This window comes from Macaca nemestrina, chromosome 17, assembly GCF_043159975.1.
Source record: "Macaca nemestrina isolate mMacNem1 chromosome 17, mMacNem.hap1, whole genome shotgun sequence".
NCBI lineage: Eukaryota > Metazoa > Chordata > Mammalia > Primates > Cercopithecidae > Macaca > Macaca nemestrina.
In genome coordinates this window covers 35,378,298-35,391,644 of record NC_092141.1, presented here as the reverse complement: position 1 = coordinate 35,391,644, position 13,347 = coordinate 35,378,298, and the positions used below count along the sequence as shown (strand labels likewise).

At 57.4% G+C, this 13,347-nt stretch overlaps 1 protein-coding gene across 24 annotated transcripts in view; it reads left to right on the top strand.

Annotated features, from left to right (window-relative positions):
• LOC105476534 (myosin XVIIIA) overlaps positions 1–13,347 on the top strand; it is a 105,851-nt gene that overhangs the window by 54,595 nt on the left and 37,909 nt on the right. For 8 of the 24 annotated variants that reach the window (XM_071082593.1, XM_071082592.1, XM_071082587.1 and 5 more), the window contains 15 exons: positions 1,153–1,296; positions 3,279–3,366; positions 3,572–3,678; positions 3,801–3,977; positions 4,307–4,520; positions 4,754–4,896; positions 6,063–6,163; positions 7,044–7,107; positions 7,297–7,441; positions 7,704–7,724; positions 9,011–9,022; positions 9,617–9,793; positions 10,016–10,106; positions 10,366–10,558; positions 11,368–11,454. In XM_071082593.1, coding sequence (XP_070938694.1) covers positions 1,153–1,296; positions 3,279–3,366; positions 3,572–3,678; positions 3,801–3,977; positions 4,307–4,520; positions 4,754–4,896; positions 6,063–6,163; positions 7,044–7,107; positions 7,297–7,441; positions 7,704–7,724; positions 9,011–9,022; positions 9,617–9,793; positions 10,016–10,106; positions 10,366–10,558; positions 11,368–11,454 — 1,764 coding nt within the window. The remainder of the gene's footprint in view (positions 1–1,152; positions 1,297–3,278; positions 3,367–3,571; positions 3,679–3,800; positions 3,978–4,306; positions 4,521–4,753; positions 4,897–6,062; positions 6,164–7,043; positions 7,108–7,296; positions 7,442–7,703; positions 7,725–9,010; positions 9,023–9,616; positions 9,794–10,015; positions 10,107–10,365; positions 10,559–11,367; positions 11,455–13,347) is intronic. The other 16 variants (XM_011732567.3, XM_011732603.3, XM_011732586.3 and 13 more) reach the window with 6 other exon arrangements.

Below are 13,347 nucleotides of genomic sequence, written 5' to 3'. Positions count from 1 at the left end.
CCCTCTTCCTGAGGCTGGCAGCAGGACCCTGTGTGTGTCTGTAGGCGCGCTGACCATGAAGGTGGCTCCGTGGCAGCCTGTGGGCCCTCATGTCGGGCTCTCGAAGAAATGAGAGAAGTGCTCTGGGGAGAGTGGTTCCTCCAGAGAGCCCAAAGCGCTGTGCATGTGGGAGGGCACCCCTCCTCGCTCAGGGCCCAGTTCCTTTCTCTGGCCACATTGTCCTACCTCTAGGACATGTGTTGGTGGCAGGGCCTGGCGGGTGGTAAGGAAGGGTGCTGTCACTATTTTTGGTGTCCTGGCTCTCCGGACCCAGGTGGGGCCTGTTAACTCCTTGCCCATTTCTAACAGGTAACATCCAAGTTCTGGTTGACTCGCCTTCCTCCCCAGAAAGGCTTTGCAGGGCTTTAAGTAACCAGAGAGGTCAAGGCTGGCCACAGGGTTTGCCCACGGTACCTTGGCTCTTGGGCAGCTGTCAAGTGGTCCCCAGGTTGGATCTAGATGGGGTCGGTGTGCCTGGCTGGCAGAGGTGGGAGTGCTGTAGGGTGCGTCGGGGTTGAGGAAGAGATTCTAGACTGGAAGCTGCTGGGAGCTGTGTTCTATGAGAGGTGCAGGGCGACAGCTCTGAACGCAGCCCTTGACCTGGGGAGTGGCACCCTTGGGCTGTGTTAGAAGGCAAGGAACAGCTCTGTGCTGGTGGCCACAGGGGAGCTAGGCTGAGAAATGCTCTGGAGATAAGGCAGGAGGCTGGCAGGGGGCCCAGGCCTTGGGTGTGGTGAGGTGGCCTGGCCTGGTAGACACACAGAAGAGGAAGCCTGATTCAGAACAGACTGGATGGTCAGCCCAGGAGAGACTGTGGCCAGAGGCAGAGTGGCAAACTCCTGCCCAGGCCACTGGGAATGACTTAGAGGAGCATGTCCTCTGAGAGGCCTCATGGTCACTAGTGTCTCTTCACCTTCCTGGCCTATCCTTGACTGGGTGCACTTCACCTGCTCAGGCCAGGTCCTGGCACCAAACCCCCACCTTCACCCCGAGCCTTGGACAACCAGGGCGTGCCGGCCCACTTGACTCAGGAGTGCTTGCTAAAGGGGACGTGCCAGTGGTCTGCTTGTCTTCACCCTTCTTCTCTCTCTCTCCTTTGCTTGCTGTCGGTAGCTGGACTCTGAGGCCGCCTCTCGTGCCCACAGCCAGGTAGGGTGCTCTCCCCCCACTCAGGAGCCCTCCGCTCCCTCCGGTGACCACCCAGCGCCCCCGGCCTGCACCTGGGCTGGCGTCTGTGCTCGGGCCTCCTGCTGGAGTGTAAGGCCTCTTTCTCCTCCAGGCTCCCACCCTGTGTCTGGGAGGACCCCAGCGGGAGGTAGTGCCAGGAGCTTGAGATGGTGCAGCTCTGTGTCAGGCCCCTGGGGAGCATCTAGACCGAGTGTCGCCCTTCAAGTCAGGCCCATGTGGCATGTGGTTCTCAGCCACTGGAGCCCAAGGGGGATCTGGTTGAGTTCTAGGTGTTTCAACTCTGCTCTCTCTGGAGAGAGAAAGCTGAAAAGGCGGAATCCCTGCCCTCTTCCCAGCCCATGCCTGAACATGAGACATTCTCTGTCTCCACCTCCTGGCCAATGTGAGAAACCCATTTTCAGATACACTTTAAAGGAGTTAGTTACAGGCTATGATGTCACCTTCTTCATCAGTCCCCAAATACCTGGTGCCTATTCAACACAAAGGTCTCCCCTGTCTTATGTGATTTGGAAAAAAAAAAAAAAATTACAACATTGTAATGATTTTTATAAAGTTATAGTTCTTCAAATATAAAGAACTAGCCTTTTTAATGTCCTCACTTAACACACCAAAATGTTGCCAGCCACATGGTGATCCTCCTATTCAAAGAGTTATTTCATGGGTCCATGAAACCCAGAGATCTGGGAGCCACTGGTGCAGCCCAGCCCTCCTATTCCAATCTGGGGAAGGGCCATCCAGCACTGGAGGGATCTGCTAAAGCCAGAAGCCAACCTGGGAGGAGAGCACACATCTCCTTTTCTTTCAACTCCAAGAAATGTAACAAAGAACATACTTCTTATGTTTCCTTATCGTTTCCTGATTTCTCACTCAGGGGGTCAGGACCCAGGCAGTGTCCACGCCTGGGCCTCAGGTTTCAGGCTGATTGTGCCTCACAGCTGGGACCCTCCGAGAGTGTAGGGGCCTGGGCTAACCCAAGGGTGGGTCCATGCTACTGGGATGCCCATCCCCCACCTGGGGCACAGGATGACCTTGCTGTCATTTCACCCACACACAAGAGGAGCCCGTTGGGCCCTGGGTCCTTCATCTGTTTCCCCAGGTCCCCCAGACACCATTTCTTCCCAGTTCAAATGTCCTTCTTAGAGGGTGCCAGATTTGACAGCCCACACCCTGTCAGTACCTATGAATGCTTATTTCTGAGTTGGTGACCTCCTGAGGCCTCTGGGGGCTCCCAGCCCCTTTACACCACTCCTGTGTCCATCTGTATAATGTGTGAGCCTCTCCCTGTGTTTGACAGAGCAGGGCTGCCCCTACCCCCATATCTCTGGCCGCACTGCCTCGTGCCTTTGTGTGGCATTAGCATGTCCACTAGGTCTGTGTGACAGGGGTCTTTGCTGATGGTGGCATGAAGAAGGAGCAGGGAGGCTGGTGTGTGTACCTGGGTACTGTCCCCCGGCCCAGGTAGAGCAACCTCTGGACGGGAGGGCCAGGGCTGAGGCCAGGGCTCCGAGCCCACCTATCCTTCTGTACTGCGAAGTCCGGGCAACTCCCTATTGAGATCTGAGGACATGCCCTCTCCCAGCCTGGCAAAGGAGGCCCTATCATTTGGATGAAGGGAGAAGCTGGGCATGGAAGATCCTAGTAGCTGTGGCCAGGGTCTAGGGCCTTGGACTCAGGACACTGATCTCCCGGGCTTGGCAGGGTGAAGGGGTAGAGGGTGGCTGAGGGAGAACCTGGTGATTTGCTTTCCTGGGGCCTGCTCTCTCCTGGGCACAAGCTCCCTGTGTCCCTGTCTTGCCAGACCCTCACTGATGGTATGGTCCCTAGCCTTTGTGTCCTGTCCTCAGGGCTCCTCAGAGCCACCCCTGCCTCCTGGCTTCTCCACCCTCTTTCCCAGACACCTCTGATGTCGCTGTGTTCTGTGTCTGTCGCCTAACTCATTCCTTGCCCACTGGCTTGTCTCGAAGCCTATGCTCTCACTTGTCTCCCCTCTCCTGCTGTCCTTGTCCCTGTCTTCTATAGCAGGGCCTTTTATTCTTCCCTCTCGCTGACAGGCGAAGACAGAAGAGCAGATTGCAGCGGAGGAGGCCTGGAATGAGACGGAGAAGGTGTGGCTGGTCCACAGGGACGGCTTCTCACTGGGTGAGTCTTGGAGTGTCCAGGGGCACATGTCAGGACTCTCTGGTCTCAGGGCTGGGCAGCAAATGTGCCTTCTGCATCTGGTGAGGGCTGAGCAGTGAGCGAGAGGCTGGTGATGCAGTGGGGAGGAGGGCAGGACCGAGAAGTTCCCACGTGGAGTAGCAGAGGCTTCCCTGGCCCATCCCAGCTGTCTGTCCCTCCCCTGCAGCCAGTCAACTCAAATCTGAGGAGCTCAGCTTGCCTGAGGGGAAGGTGCGCGTGAAGCTGGACCACGATGGGGCCATCCTGGATGTGGACGAGGATGACGTGGAGAAGGTGGGCAGGGGGCTGGGTTGGGGAAGGAGGCTCAGGAGTGCTCTGGGCAGGGCAGGCCCATCCTCTGGCAGCAGAGATGGGCTCTGCTGCTCCAGTGCCCACCCGCCTATCCTCCCACACAGGCTAATGCTCCCTCCTGCGACCGTCTGGAGGATCTGGCCTCACTGGTGTACCTCAATGAGTCCAGTGTCCTGCACACCTTGCGCCAGCGCTATGGCGCTAGCCTGCTGCACACGTATGCTGGCCCCAGCCTGCTGGTTCTTGGCCCCCGTGGGGCCCCTGCTGTGTACTCCGAGAAGGTGCGGCACCCTCAAGGCTACCCTGCAGACTCCTGGCCCCACCCCCTGCCCTGGCTCTCTGCCCTTCCCCTGTGGCATCCCACTGGGCTCCTATCCACTCTCACAGTTGACCTTGGGAAGAGGAGTCATTTCAAGAGATGGGGGACAGGACCTCCCCACAACCTTTGATGGAGTCCAGGACTTACCTTCTGTATTTCCATGCATGGCCTTGGAATCCCTGGGCACTACAGGAGGGAAAATCCAGAAAGATGTGGACCTTAGTGGTGAGGGATGTCTTAATGGGATCAGCTAAGAGCCAACCCCTTCTCTCCCTTGCTCTCCTGCCCAAGGTGATGCACATGTTCAAGGGGTGTCGGCGGGAGGACATGGCACCCCACATCTATGCCGTGGCCCAGACCGCATACAGGGCGATGCTGATGAGCCGTCAGGACCAGTCGATCATCCTCCTGGGTAGTAGTGGCAGTGGCAAGACCACCAGCTGCCAGCATCTGGTGCAGTACCTGGCCACCATCGCGGGCATCAGCGGGAACAAGGTGTTTTCTGGTGAGGCAAGAACAACGGAGAAAACTGAAAGTGGGGTGAGGGGAGGGGAGTGAGGAGAGAGCACCCTCTTAAGTGCCAGCTCTTTTTCTCCCTGGCCTTTCCATCCCCCTGAAACCCCTCTGTCCATGGGCAGTTCTGTGAATGGCCCTAAGCCTTCATACCTCTGGAGCTCCTAGCTGGGAGATGAGCTGCCCCTGGCTTTCCTGATGTCCCCTTGGGCCTGTATTCTGCAGTGGAGAAGTGGCAGGCTCTGTACACCCTCCTGGAAGCCTTTGGGAACAGCCCCACCATCATGAACGGCAATGCCACCCGCTTCTCCCAGATCCTCTCCCTGGACTTTGACCAAGCTGGCCAGGTGGCCTCAGCCTCCATTCAGGTGAGAGTGCTGCCCAGGACTCGGGGTAGGAGGAGATGGGCCACGTGATTTCATGACCTAGAAATTAGGCTGTCTCCCGTGCCTCATTTTCCTGGGATTCTACCCCAACAAAATTGACCCAGGCACAGGCAGGCTTGCCCTGTGCTACCCGGAGGCATCACCTTCTGCCCTCAGGGCCTCCTGCCCTGGATGGGGCCTGGTCCAGCTTTCTGCCCAGTTCGCTTCACTCTCCCAACCCTGGGGTTGTCCTCACTCTACTGCTGGGCCTCAGCCTCACACCCATTTTCTCAGATTCATGCTTGGGGCTTCTCTCGGGCCAATTTCACCTAGCAGAGGACCGGCTTGTCAGTAAAGTAAGGCCCAGCCAAGGCTGATTCTTTCCCATGCTAAATACCTCATCACAGGCTCCCATTTCCAGAAGGCAGGCACCTGGGGGCTGGGCAGCGTGGCAGGGCCCCTTTGGGAGCTGGGCCTGTCTTCTTCCACCTCATTCTGGTTTCTGTCCCCAGTTTGATCCTAGAGGGATCTGGTATCTGGTTGAGCACCTTGGGAATGAGATGCAGCTGCTTAATTGAGCCAGATGTGGTAGTGCATGCCTGTGGTCCCAGCTACTTGGGAGACTGAAATGGGAGGGTCACTTGAGCCTGGGAGGTTAAGGCTGCAGCAAGCTGTGATTGTGCCACTGCACTCCAGCCTGGGCAACAGAGCGAGACCCTATCTTAAAAAAAAATAATTAAAAAACAAGATGTAGGTTGGGTGCAGTGGCTCATGCCTGTAATCCCAGCACTTTGGGAGGCTGAGGTGGGTGGATCACCTGAGGTCAGGAGTTCAAGACCAGCCTGGCCAACATGGTGAAACCCCATCTCTACTAAAAATACAAAAATCAGTTGGGCGTGGTGGTGCATGCCTGTAATCCCAGCTACTCAGGAGGCCAAGGCAGGAGAATCGCTTGAACCCAGGAAACGGAGGTTGCAGTGAGCCAAGATCACTCCACTTTGCTCCAGCCTGGGTGACAGAGTGAGACTCTATCTCAAATCTTAAAAAAAAATGCAGCTGCTTGTTCCCCAGGGCCTAGAGGACCATGGGTTTGATTCCTTCTGATGTGGGGTGGGAAAAACTTGATCTGGCACTGCCCTGCTTACCCACACCTCCATGCTGTGCCACAGACAATGCTTCTGGAGAAGCTTCGTGTGGCTCGGCGCCCAGCCAGTGAGGCCACATTCAACATCTTCTACTACCTGCTGGCCTGTGGGGATGGCACCCTCAGGTGAGATGGGTCAGAGGGTACACAAGGGTGCTATGAGCTCCAGCCCGCTGACTGGCCTCCTGGACCTTGATTGCATCCAGAATTAAAGCCACTTGATCACGTCCCGCACTGTTTGGTCATTGCATGTCTGCTATGTGGTAGGCTCTGAGCTAGGCCCCAGGGACGGTGACACGGATGAGATGTAGTCCCTGCCTATCAGGAACTCCCTGGTCCTGGGTACTAGGGCCTGGCTATGTGGGAGGGGAACAGAAAACCCTTCAGTGTTTCCAGGGCCTAGCTAGGATCTCCATTACCCATGAAGCCAGTTCTGGAAAGCAAAGCTCACTGAGGTGCCGGTGGTTGGGGACTTGCCTACCATCGTATGACTGGTAGGGGTATTTGAGTCCACACTGGGGCCAAAAGCCCATGCCTCTTCCAGTGGCCTCCAGACTAGCCCTTCCTGCCCCGTGTTGGCCGCCTCTGCCACGCTCTTCCCTTTAGACCTTCAGACTTGCTGTGTGTTCACTGAAAAGATAAATGATGAGGCTGAGCCAGCAACCCCAGGCCATTGTCCTCTTTAGCCCTTCTTGTAACTGAGGGCATGGTCTCTGCCTTGGCTGGACTCACCCTTCGGTCAGGTTCCCTGCTCCCTTCTGGGGGCCTGGCTGCATCCTCTTACCAGGGCATGTCTGGTGGCCTGTACTCAGGAGAATGGTGCCCTGACCAGGCATCCAGGCCAGTTAGGAAAGCAGTGGCAGCTGGCCTGCCAGTCGGGGATGATGGGAGGATGGGCAGACAGAACTTGGAGTCTGGAAGCTGAGTCTGTCTGTCTCCACCCTGGGGGGAAATGGCCTTGGCATGGGGACCAAGCGCCGTGCTGACGCCTTATTTATACCCCTAGGACAGAGCTCCACCTCAACCACTTGGCAGAGAACAATGTGTTTGGGATTGTGCCACTGGCCAAGGTGAGGGGTCTGTGGGTCTGGGTTGGCAGCCCTGGGCCTTGGAGGGTAGGAAAAGCCTCCATGGGTCCCGTGGGAATAATGGGAGCCCAGCTCCAGCTGCTGGCTCTACCCAAGCCTTGTCTTGAGGGCCCAGCTTCTCATGGGGGTGTGCTGGGAGGAACAGCCCTTTGAAGTCATCTATCTCCACAGCCTGAGGAAAAGCAGAAGGCAGCTCAGCAGTTTAGTAAGCTGCAGGCGGCCATGAAGGTGCTGGGCATCTCCCCCGATGAACAGAAGGCCTGCTGGCTCATTCTGGCTGCCATCTACCACCTGGGGGCTGCAGGAGCCACCAAAGGTAACCTGCAGTGGGTCCCAGTAGGCTGGCCTGTCCCCTGGGAGATCTCTTAGGGGCCCTGCCCACTCCCAGTTTATTCTTGCCCAGCACAGACTCAGCCATTCTGAGACACCCCTCTTTTGCTTGTGCCTCTTCTCAGCCCCCCGGGGGGCACTGTGAGGAAGCATGGAGGGCTGGGGGTTCAGAGGCTGAGGGATGAGAAGGACACTAAGGCAGGGCAGCCCCGCTGGAATAACTCTCCTTCTTGTTCCCTTCCTGACAGAGGCCCCCGAGGAGCAAGCGGGTAACTGACCTTGGCCCCGCCCTGGGGTGTAGGGGCCGCCGTGCCCTGTCTTGGTGCTTGCCCAGGACTTTCTGGGGGCTGGGCTTGTTCTATTGCTGCGGAGAGGACTGGTCTGGGGAGAACCCCGGGGGGTTGAGAATGAAAGGGGAACCTGCAGGCTGTGGGGTGTCTTGGAGTCCCAGGAGTAGCTGCTTCTCCTGCCAGTTTTGGATCTGAATCCTGGAACCTCTCAGGATGCCCACCATGGGGTGGGGTAGGGTGGGCTTGCTTCCTGGGGCCTCCGGAGACCAGTTTTCCCCAGTCCTCTTTCCTTCTCTCCACTGGTTGGGTAGCTGCGTATCTTCCTCTTGCATGTCAAGGTGGCGGCCACTAGGGGGCAGTAGGCACCGTGGTAATGAATGGGCTGCAGCTTTGGCACTTTGCGCTTGGGGACTTGGCCTGGCTTGGAGGAGCTCTGCTCCATCCTTCAAGATGACTTACGTTGGAGGGTGGCGATTTGAGCACCTCTTCACCCCTTTTTTCTACAGTTTAGGGAAAGGGGATGCTAGTGCTGAACAGCACCTTGGGCTTTGGCTTTGTCCCCTTCTGGGATGTGAAGGGCCCCAGGCTGCTCAGCTGGAGTGAGAAAGCCCTGGCGGGTGGTGGGTGCATGGAGGAATGGATGCCCGGGCGTGAGGCTCCGTGCGACCCCAAGAAGTGGCATCCCTGCCCAGGAGGAGCCAGGCTCTGGGTTAGGGAAGTTGTTTCGAGAATGTGGAGGACGGACAGGCAGGCAGGCGTGTGGCTGTGTGTTGAGGGAAGTTGCTTCACTCTGAGGTGACAAGCCTAGCTTTCCTCTAACCTACCCAGCCCCAGCTGCAAGCAGAGAGCTCCGGGTGTCAGCACAGGGACCTTGTCGAGCAATGTCTGTTAGCGCCTCACAGGGACCTTGTCGAGCAATGTCTGTTAGCGCCTCACAGGGACCTTGTCGAGCAATGTCTGTTAGCGCCTCAGAGCTTCCAGTGTTTTCCAGGGTGTGTGTGTGTGCGCGCACACATGTGCATGAATGTCTTTGTGGGTCTCTTTCTGTGTGTGTCAGTGTGATTACACCCACAAACATACTCCCTGGAGACTGTGTGTGTGTGTTTGCATTTGTCCCAAGTCTGACTGTGGTTGTGTTTTCTTGCCTGCTCATCCTCACAACAGCCCCGCCCCACGGTCCCTTCGAGGCGGCGAGCCCCGTTGATGACTGTTTGCTAACACGCTGTTTTTCTTTGCATGCTGCATGCTGGTCCTTTGCCTTACAGAAGCTGCTGAAGGTAAAACCTTGTTTCTTGTTAGCTTTCCCTAATTGCCGTGATTAGACACATGTTGGCTGAGGCACATACGTCTGTGTGGGCTGTTCCCTTTCCCCTGCGGCTTTTTTGCCTCCCCACTGTTGGGCCATCAGTGGGTGTTTGTGGTCTCCACTGGCAGATGCCGGGGGGCAAGAGGGAGGGTTCTAATGCACCCAGGGAATGAGGAGGCATGAGCGATCTCTCAAGATAAATCCCCCACAGGCACACAGGGTTCTTGTGCCCATCCCAGGTGGGCTGGTTCGTCCGCCCTTCCCCTACTTGGGCACCCCTGGAGCTGAGCCGTCTGAAAAGGGATTTTTGCAACCGGCTTGTTGCCCTCCGGTGGCAGCATGTGGAGTTACCGCCTACTTTAGGACCTGCTCATTCTCTCCATCCCCATGGAACACAGGAAATGCTGGCCACTGCTGGCTGCCCCTATTCTGCCTAAAGCCCATCAGGTGTCATCAGGGCTGGTTTTTGCCCCCAGAAGATGCATAGTCATCAGCTGGTCATCACGTCATCAGCTGGCCTAAGGAAAAAGTCCCAGGATGCCAGATCCCTTTTTCCACTCCACAGCTGGGCGCAAGCAGTTTGCCCGCCATGAGTGGGCCCAGAAGGCTGCGTACCTACTGGGCTGTAGCCTGGAGGAGCTGTCTTCAGCCATCTTCAAGCACCAGCACAAGGGTGGCACTCTGCAGCGCTCCACCTCCTTCCGCCAGGGCCCCGAGGAGAGTGGCCTGGGAGATGGGACAGGTACGCTTTGTCCCTTGGCTGATGGTTGTGAGCGGGAGGCCTCATCCCGGCCTTGCTGCCATCCCTGGGGCTGGAGGGGATTGCTGGAGTGAACAGATGCTCTGTCAGTGGCAAAGGCCCTGCCCCAGGCCCCGTGCTGACTGGGCCTTGGGCAGGTCAGGGGCCTACCCAGGTGGGGAGTCCTGCGGAGCAGGAGATAGCGCTGCTCCCCCTGCCCCACAGGCCCGAAACTGAGTGCGCTGGAGTGCCTTGAGGGCATGGCGGCTGGCCTCTACAGCGAGCTCTTCACCCTTCTCGTCTCCCTGGTGAACAGGTGAGTGCCAGGCAGGACCCAGGGCTTTTCCTGCTTTGGCAGAGGTGGAGTAGATGCCTTTGTGCCTGGTTGGCCGAGGCAGAGCCGGCCTCCTCCAGCAGGGTCTCCCTGTACTGTGGGCTATGAGCAAGGCCAGCACGCCCTCCCCCCCAGGGTCCTGGGCACCTGGGCAGGGATGGAAGTCTGGCTGGGGCAGGGTGGGGCTTCCTGGTGCCAGAGGCCAACCAGCGGGGCTCTGACCCAGGCTGTCCCTATCCAGGGCTCTCAAGTCCAGCCAGCACTCGCTCTGCTCCATGATGATTGTCGACACCCCGGGTTTCCAGAACCCTGAGCAGGGTGGGTCGGCCCGCGGAGCCTCCTTTGAAGAGCTGTGCCACAACTACACCCAGGACCGGCTGCAGAGGCTCTTCCACGAGCGCACCTTCGTGCAGGAGTTGGAAAGATACAAGGAGGTAGCTCTAGGGCCTGGGCCTCACCTGGCCTCAGATTCTGGCCTTGGCACCCCTAGAGAGGGCATCTGTGGATGCAGAAGGCACCACCTTATTCTCCATTTCTGTCCTCCTGCACTCTCTGGAGCAGCAGTCGTTCCTTGCCCCCTTGTCCCTGGCCTCTGGCTTTGGCTACGTTCTCACTTGGTGGAGAGTTTACTCTCCAGGAAGCCTACAGGTGCATTGAGGGCCCTGAGGAGACCGCCCTTGGCCTCTTTCGAGGCACCTCCCAGGCCCAGTGATTGCCACTGTGTGGTTCCTGCTCCAAGTGTGTCTGGGCCTGGCCTTCCCGTCTCCCTTCCCTGATCTGTGAGGGTGACAGATGATGACTTAGTGCCTTCTGTAAAAGGGTGTCCCTGATGGGATGAGAACTGGAAATCCTGCCTCATCTGGAAATGAGTTGAGTGAATTGTCAGGATATTTATTTGGGGCGAGAAAGGATTCAGAAGGAAAATGGCAGTTGTCTTCAAGTGTTTCAAGGATGATTGTGTGAAATTGAGAGTGGGCTTGCTCTGTGTTGCCTAATCAACTGATGTGAGTAATGAGAATGTGACTCTGGCTTAGGATAAAAAGAGGTTCTGAGAATTTTAGCTGTGCAAAAAATACAGTGTGTTGCCTTGGGAGCCGTTTCATTTGGGATGACGGAGGGAGCTCCTGCACGGCACTGAAGGAGGTTGGCCTTGCAGATCTCAGAGCTCCCTCCCAGCCTGCTCACAGGGCTGTTCCCCACAACGTGACCCCCATGCTCAGTACTGCTCGGCCTTCCTTCCCAGGAGAACATCGAGCTGGCGTTTGATGACTTGGAGTCCCCCACGGATGACTCTGTGGCTGCTGTGGACCAGGCCTCCCATCAGTCCCTGGTAGGAGCTGCAGAGAGGGTTTGAGAGAGCCTTTCCTATCATTTCCCACCCGTCTCCCTGTGGTGGAGCCCTCTCCATCTGAGCTGCTGCCAGGAGTGCCACTGTGGGCTGAGGGAGGGTCCAGCAGTCATGCCCAGACACCAACTACTCTATGGCGCTGGGGCTCTGCCCCTTAGCACTCACGCAGTCTGGCCAGGAAGGTGGCACTTTCTTCTGCTTTAGTGCCCTGGGGAGCCACAGCCCACGGGTGTCCCAGCCAGGCAGGAAAGCATATCTCCTTTCTCAGCCTCTGAGGCTCAGGCCCCAGCTGGTGACTGGCTGAGCCTCCAGTGTGTCTGCCAGGAGCCCTGGTGACCAGTCCCAGGTGGTGAGGGCCCAGACCCCAAGGACATAGTCATTCCCTGCCATTGTCCCCAAGTAGAGGACTGGTGCAACCTAACAGGGCAGGGCCAGGAGGCAGCCTCCCACTCCCAGGGGAAACAGTGCCAAGCTGTCAAATGCCCTCTAGGGGGCTGTCATGGATATGAACCCTCGCCCCTCAACCTTGGGGGCAGGCTTTGTCACCCTTTGTGCTAGTGTCCTGGGCACCTTGGCACTTGGTGGGGGACTGGCTGGCCTAGCAAACTCTTGGCATTTGGCGATTGTCCGCCATTAGGGGAATTGCATAAGGTGCTTTATTGGCGAACTGGCATTTTTGCGAGGTCGCCGATCTCTGTCCTGTGCTTTGATTCCTGCCTCTCCCTCCCTCTTCTCTGCCATAAGGCCCTGCTTGGCTTGCACAAGTGGTGGGACTGGGAAAGAGTGAGTACCCCCCGGGGACAGATGTTTAAAGTGCCCAAGCACCGCATCTCCCCAGGGAAGTGGATTTTCTTTTCCTGGCACCTGGGCTCCTGTGACGGCCTCACTCAGAACCATTGTGGCTCCCAGAAGAGGGGGGGTGTCAGCATGAGCGGCAGGGGTCAGACAGCATGTGGGAAGAGCTTGGCCCTTCTTTTTCTTCTGTGGTCTCCCCTGACTAATGGGCCTTGGCATGGGGCAGCTGCACCCCTGGGGAAGGGGACCTTGGTGCCAAGCCTGTCTTCCCATCTGATTGCTTCATTGCTCGTTCCTGCTACTTGGTTCCTGCCGCCAGAGTTACCCTGGCCTTTGGCCACATTCTGCTTCCTTCTGGTAATCACGCCAACTCCCTTGGGCATCTGTGGGGAGGAGATGCAGGCAGCTGGGGTCAAAGAGAGAAAAAACTGCCCCTTTCTCACTTCTTTTTTCCTCCAGTCCCTAAAGGCCAGGCCGGAATAGAGTGTGGGGAAGGTTCCATCCTTCCTGCCCAAGAAAGATGTGGGAACTCCATAGAAAAGGCACCTGCAGGCCAGATGTGGCCACAGGCCTAGTTTGTTTGGCCTTCCTGGGATATTGGAAATCAGAATTGGGTATTTCTACCTTCTCTTGAAGAACCAGAGGGTTTATCAATGCTAGGCCAGTGTTCTTCCAGGACAGCGGTTGGCTGCAGCTCAGTGGTGGTTGTTCCCTGTAGATAGGGGTACCTGCTGTCTAGCTTGCCCCAGCCTCTGCCCATTTTGGCTGCCACATCCGTTAAGTCACTTGTCTTATGCTTTTGGTCCTTGAGTGAGCCTGCAGTGATCCCACCGGCAGCCATCTGAGCCCCCTCTGGGTTCTCTACTCTCAGAGACCAGGATTAACCCCACAGCTGTCACTTACTGACAGCTTCCTTAGGGCCAACCCTTGTGCTCAGGGCCTTCCAGACTTTATCCCACTGCCAGGGAGTGAGAGCCATATGGGGTTCACCCAAGTCCCTGGTGACCTCCGAGGGGAAAGGGTGGAGGAGGGCCTCAGGGCGTGGGCTCTGGCCAGGAGGAAGGCTGCAGTCTTTGGTGA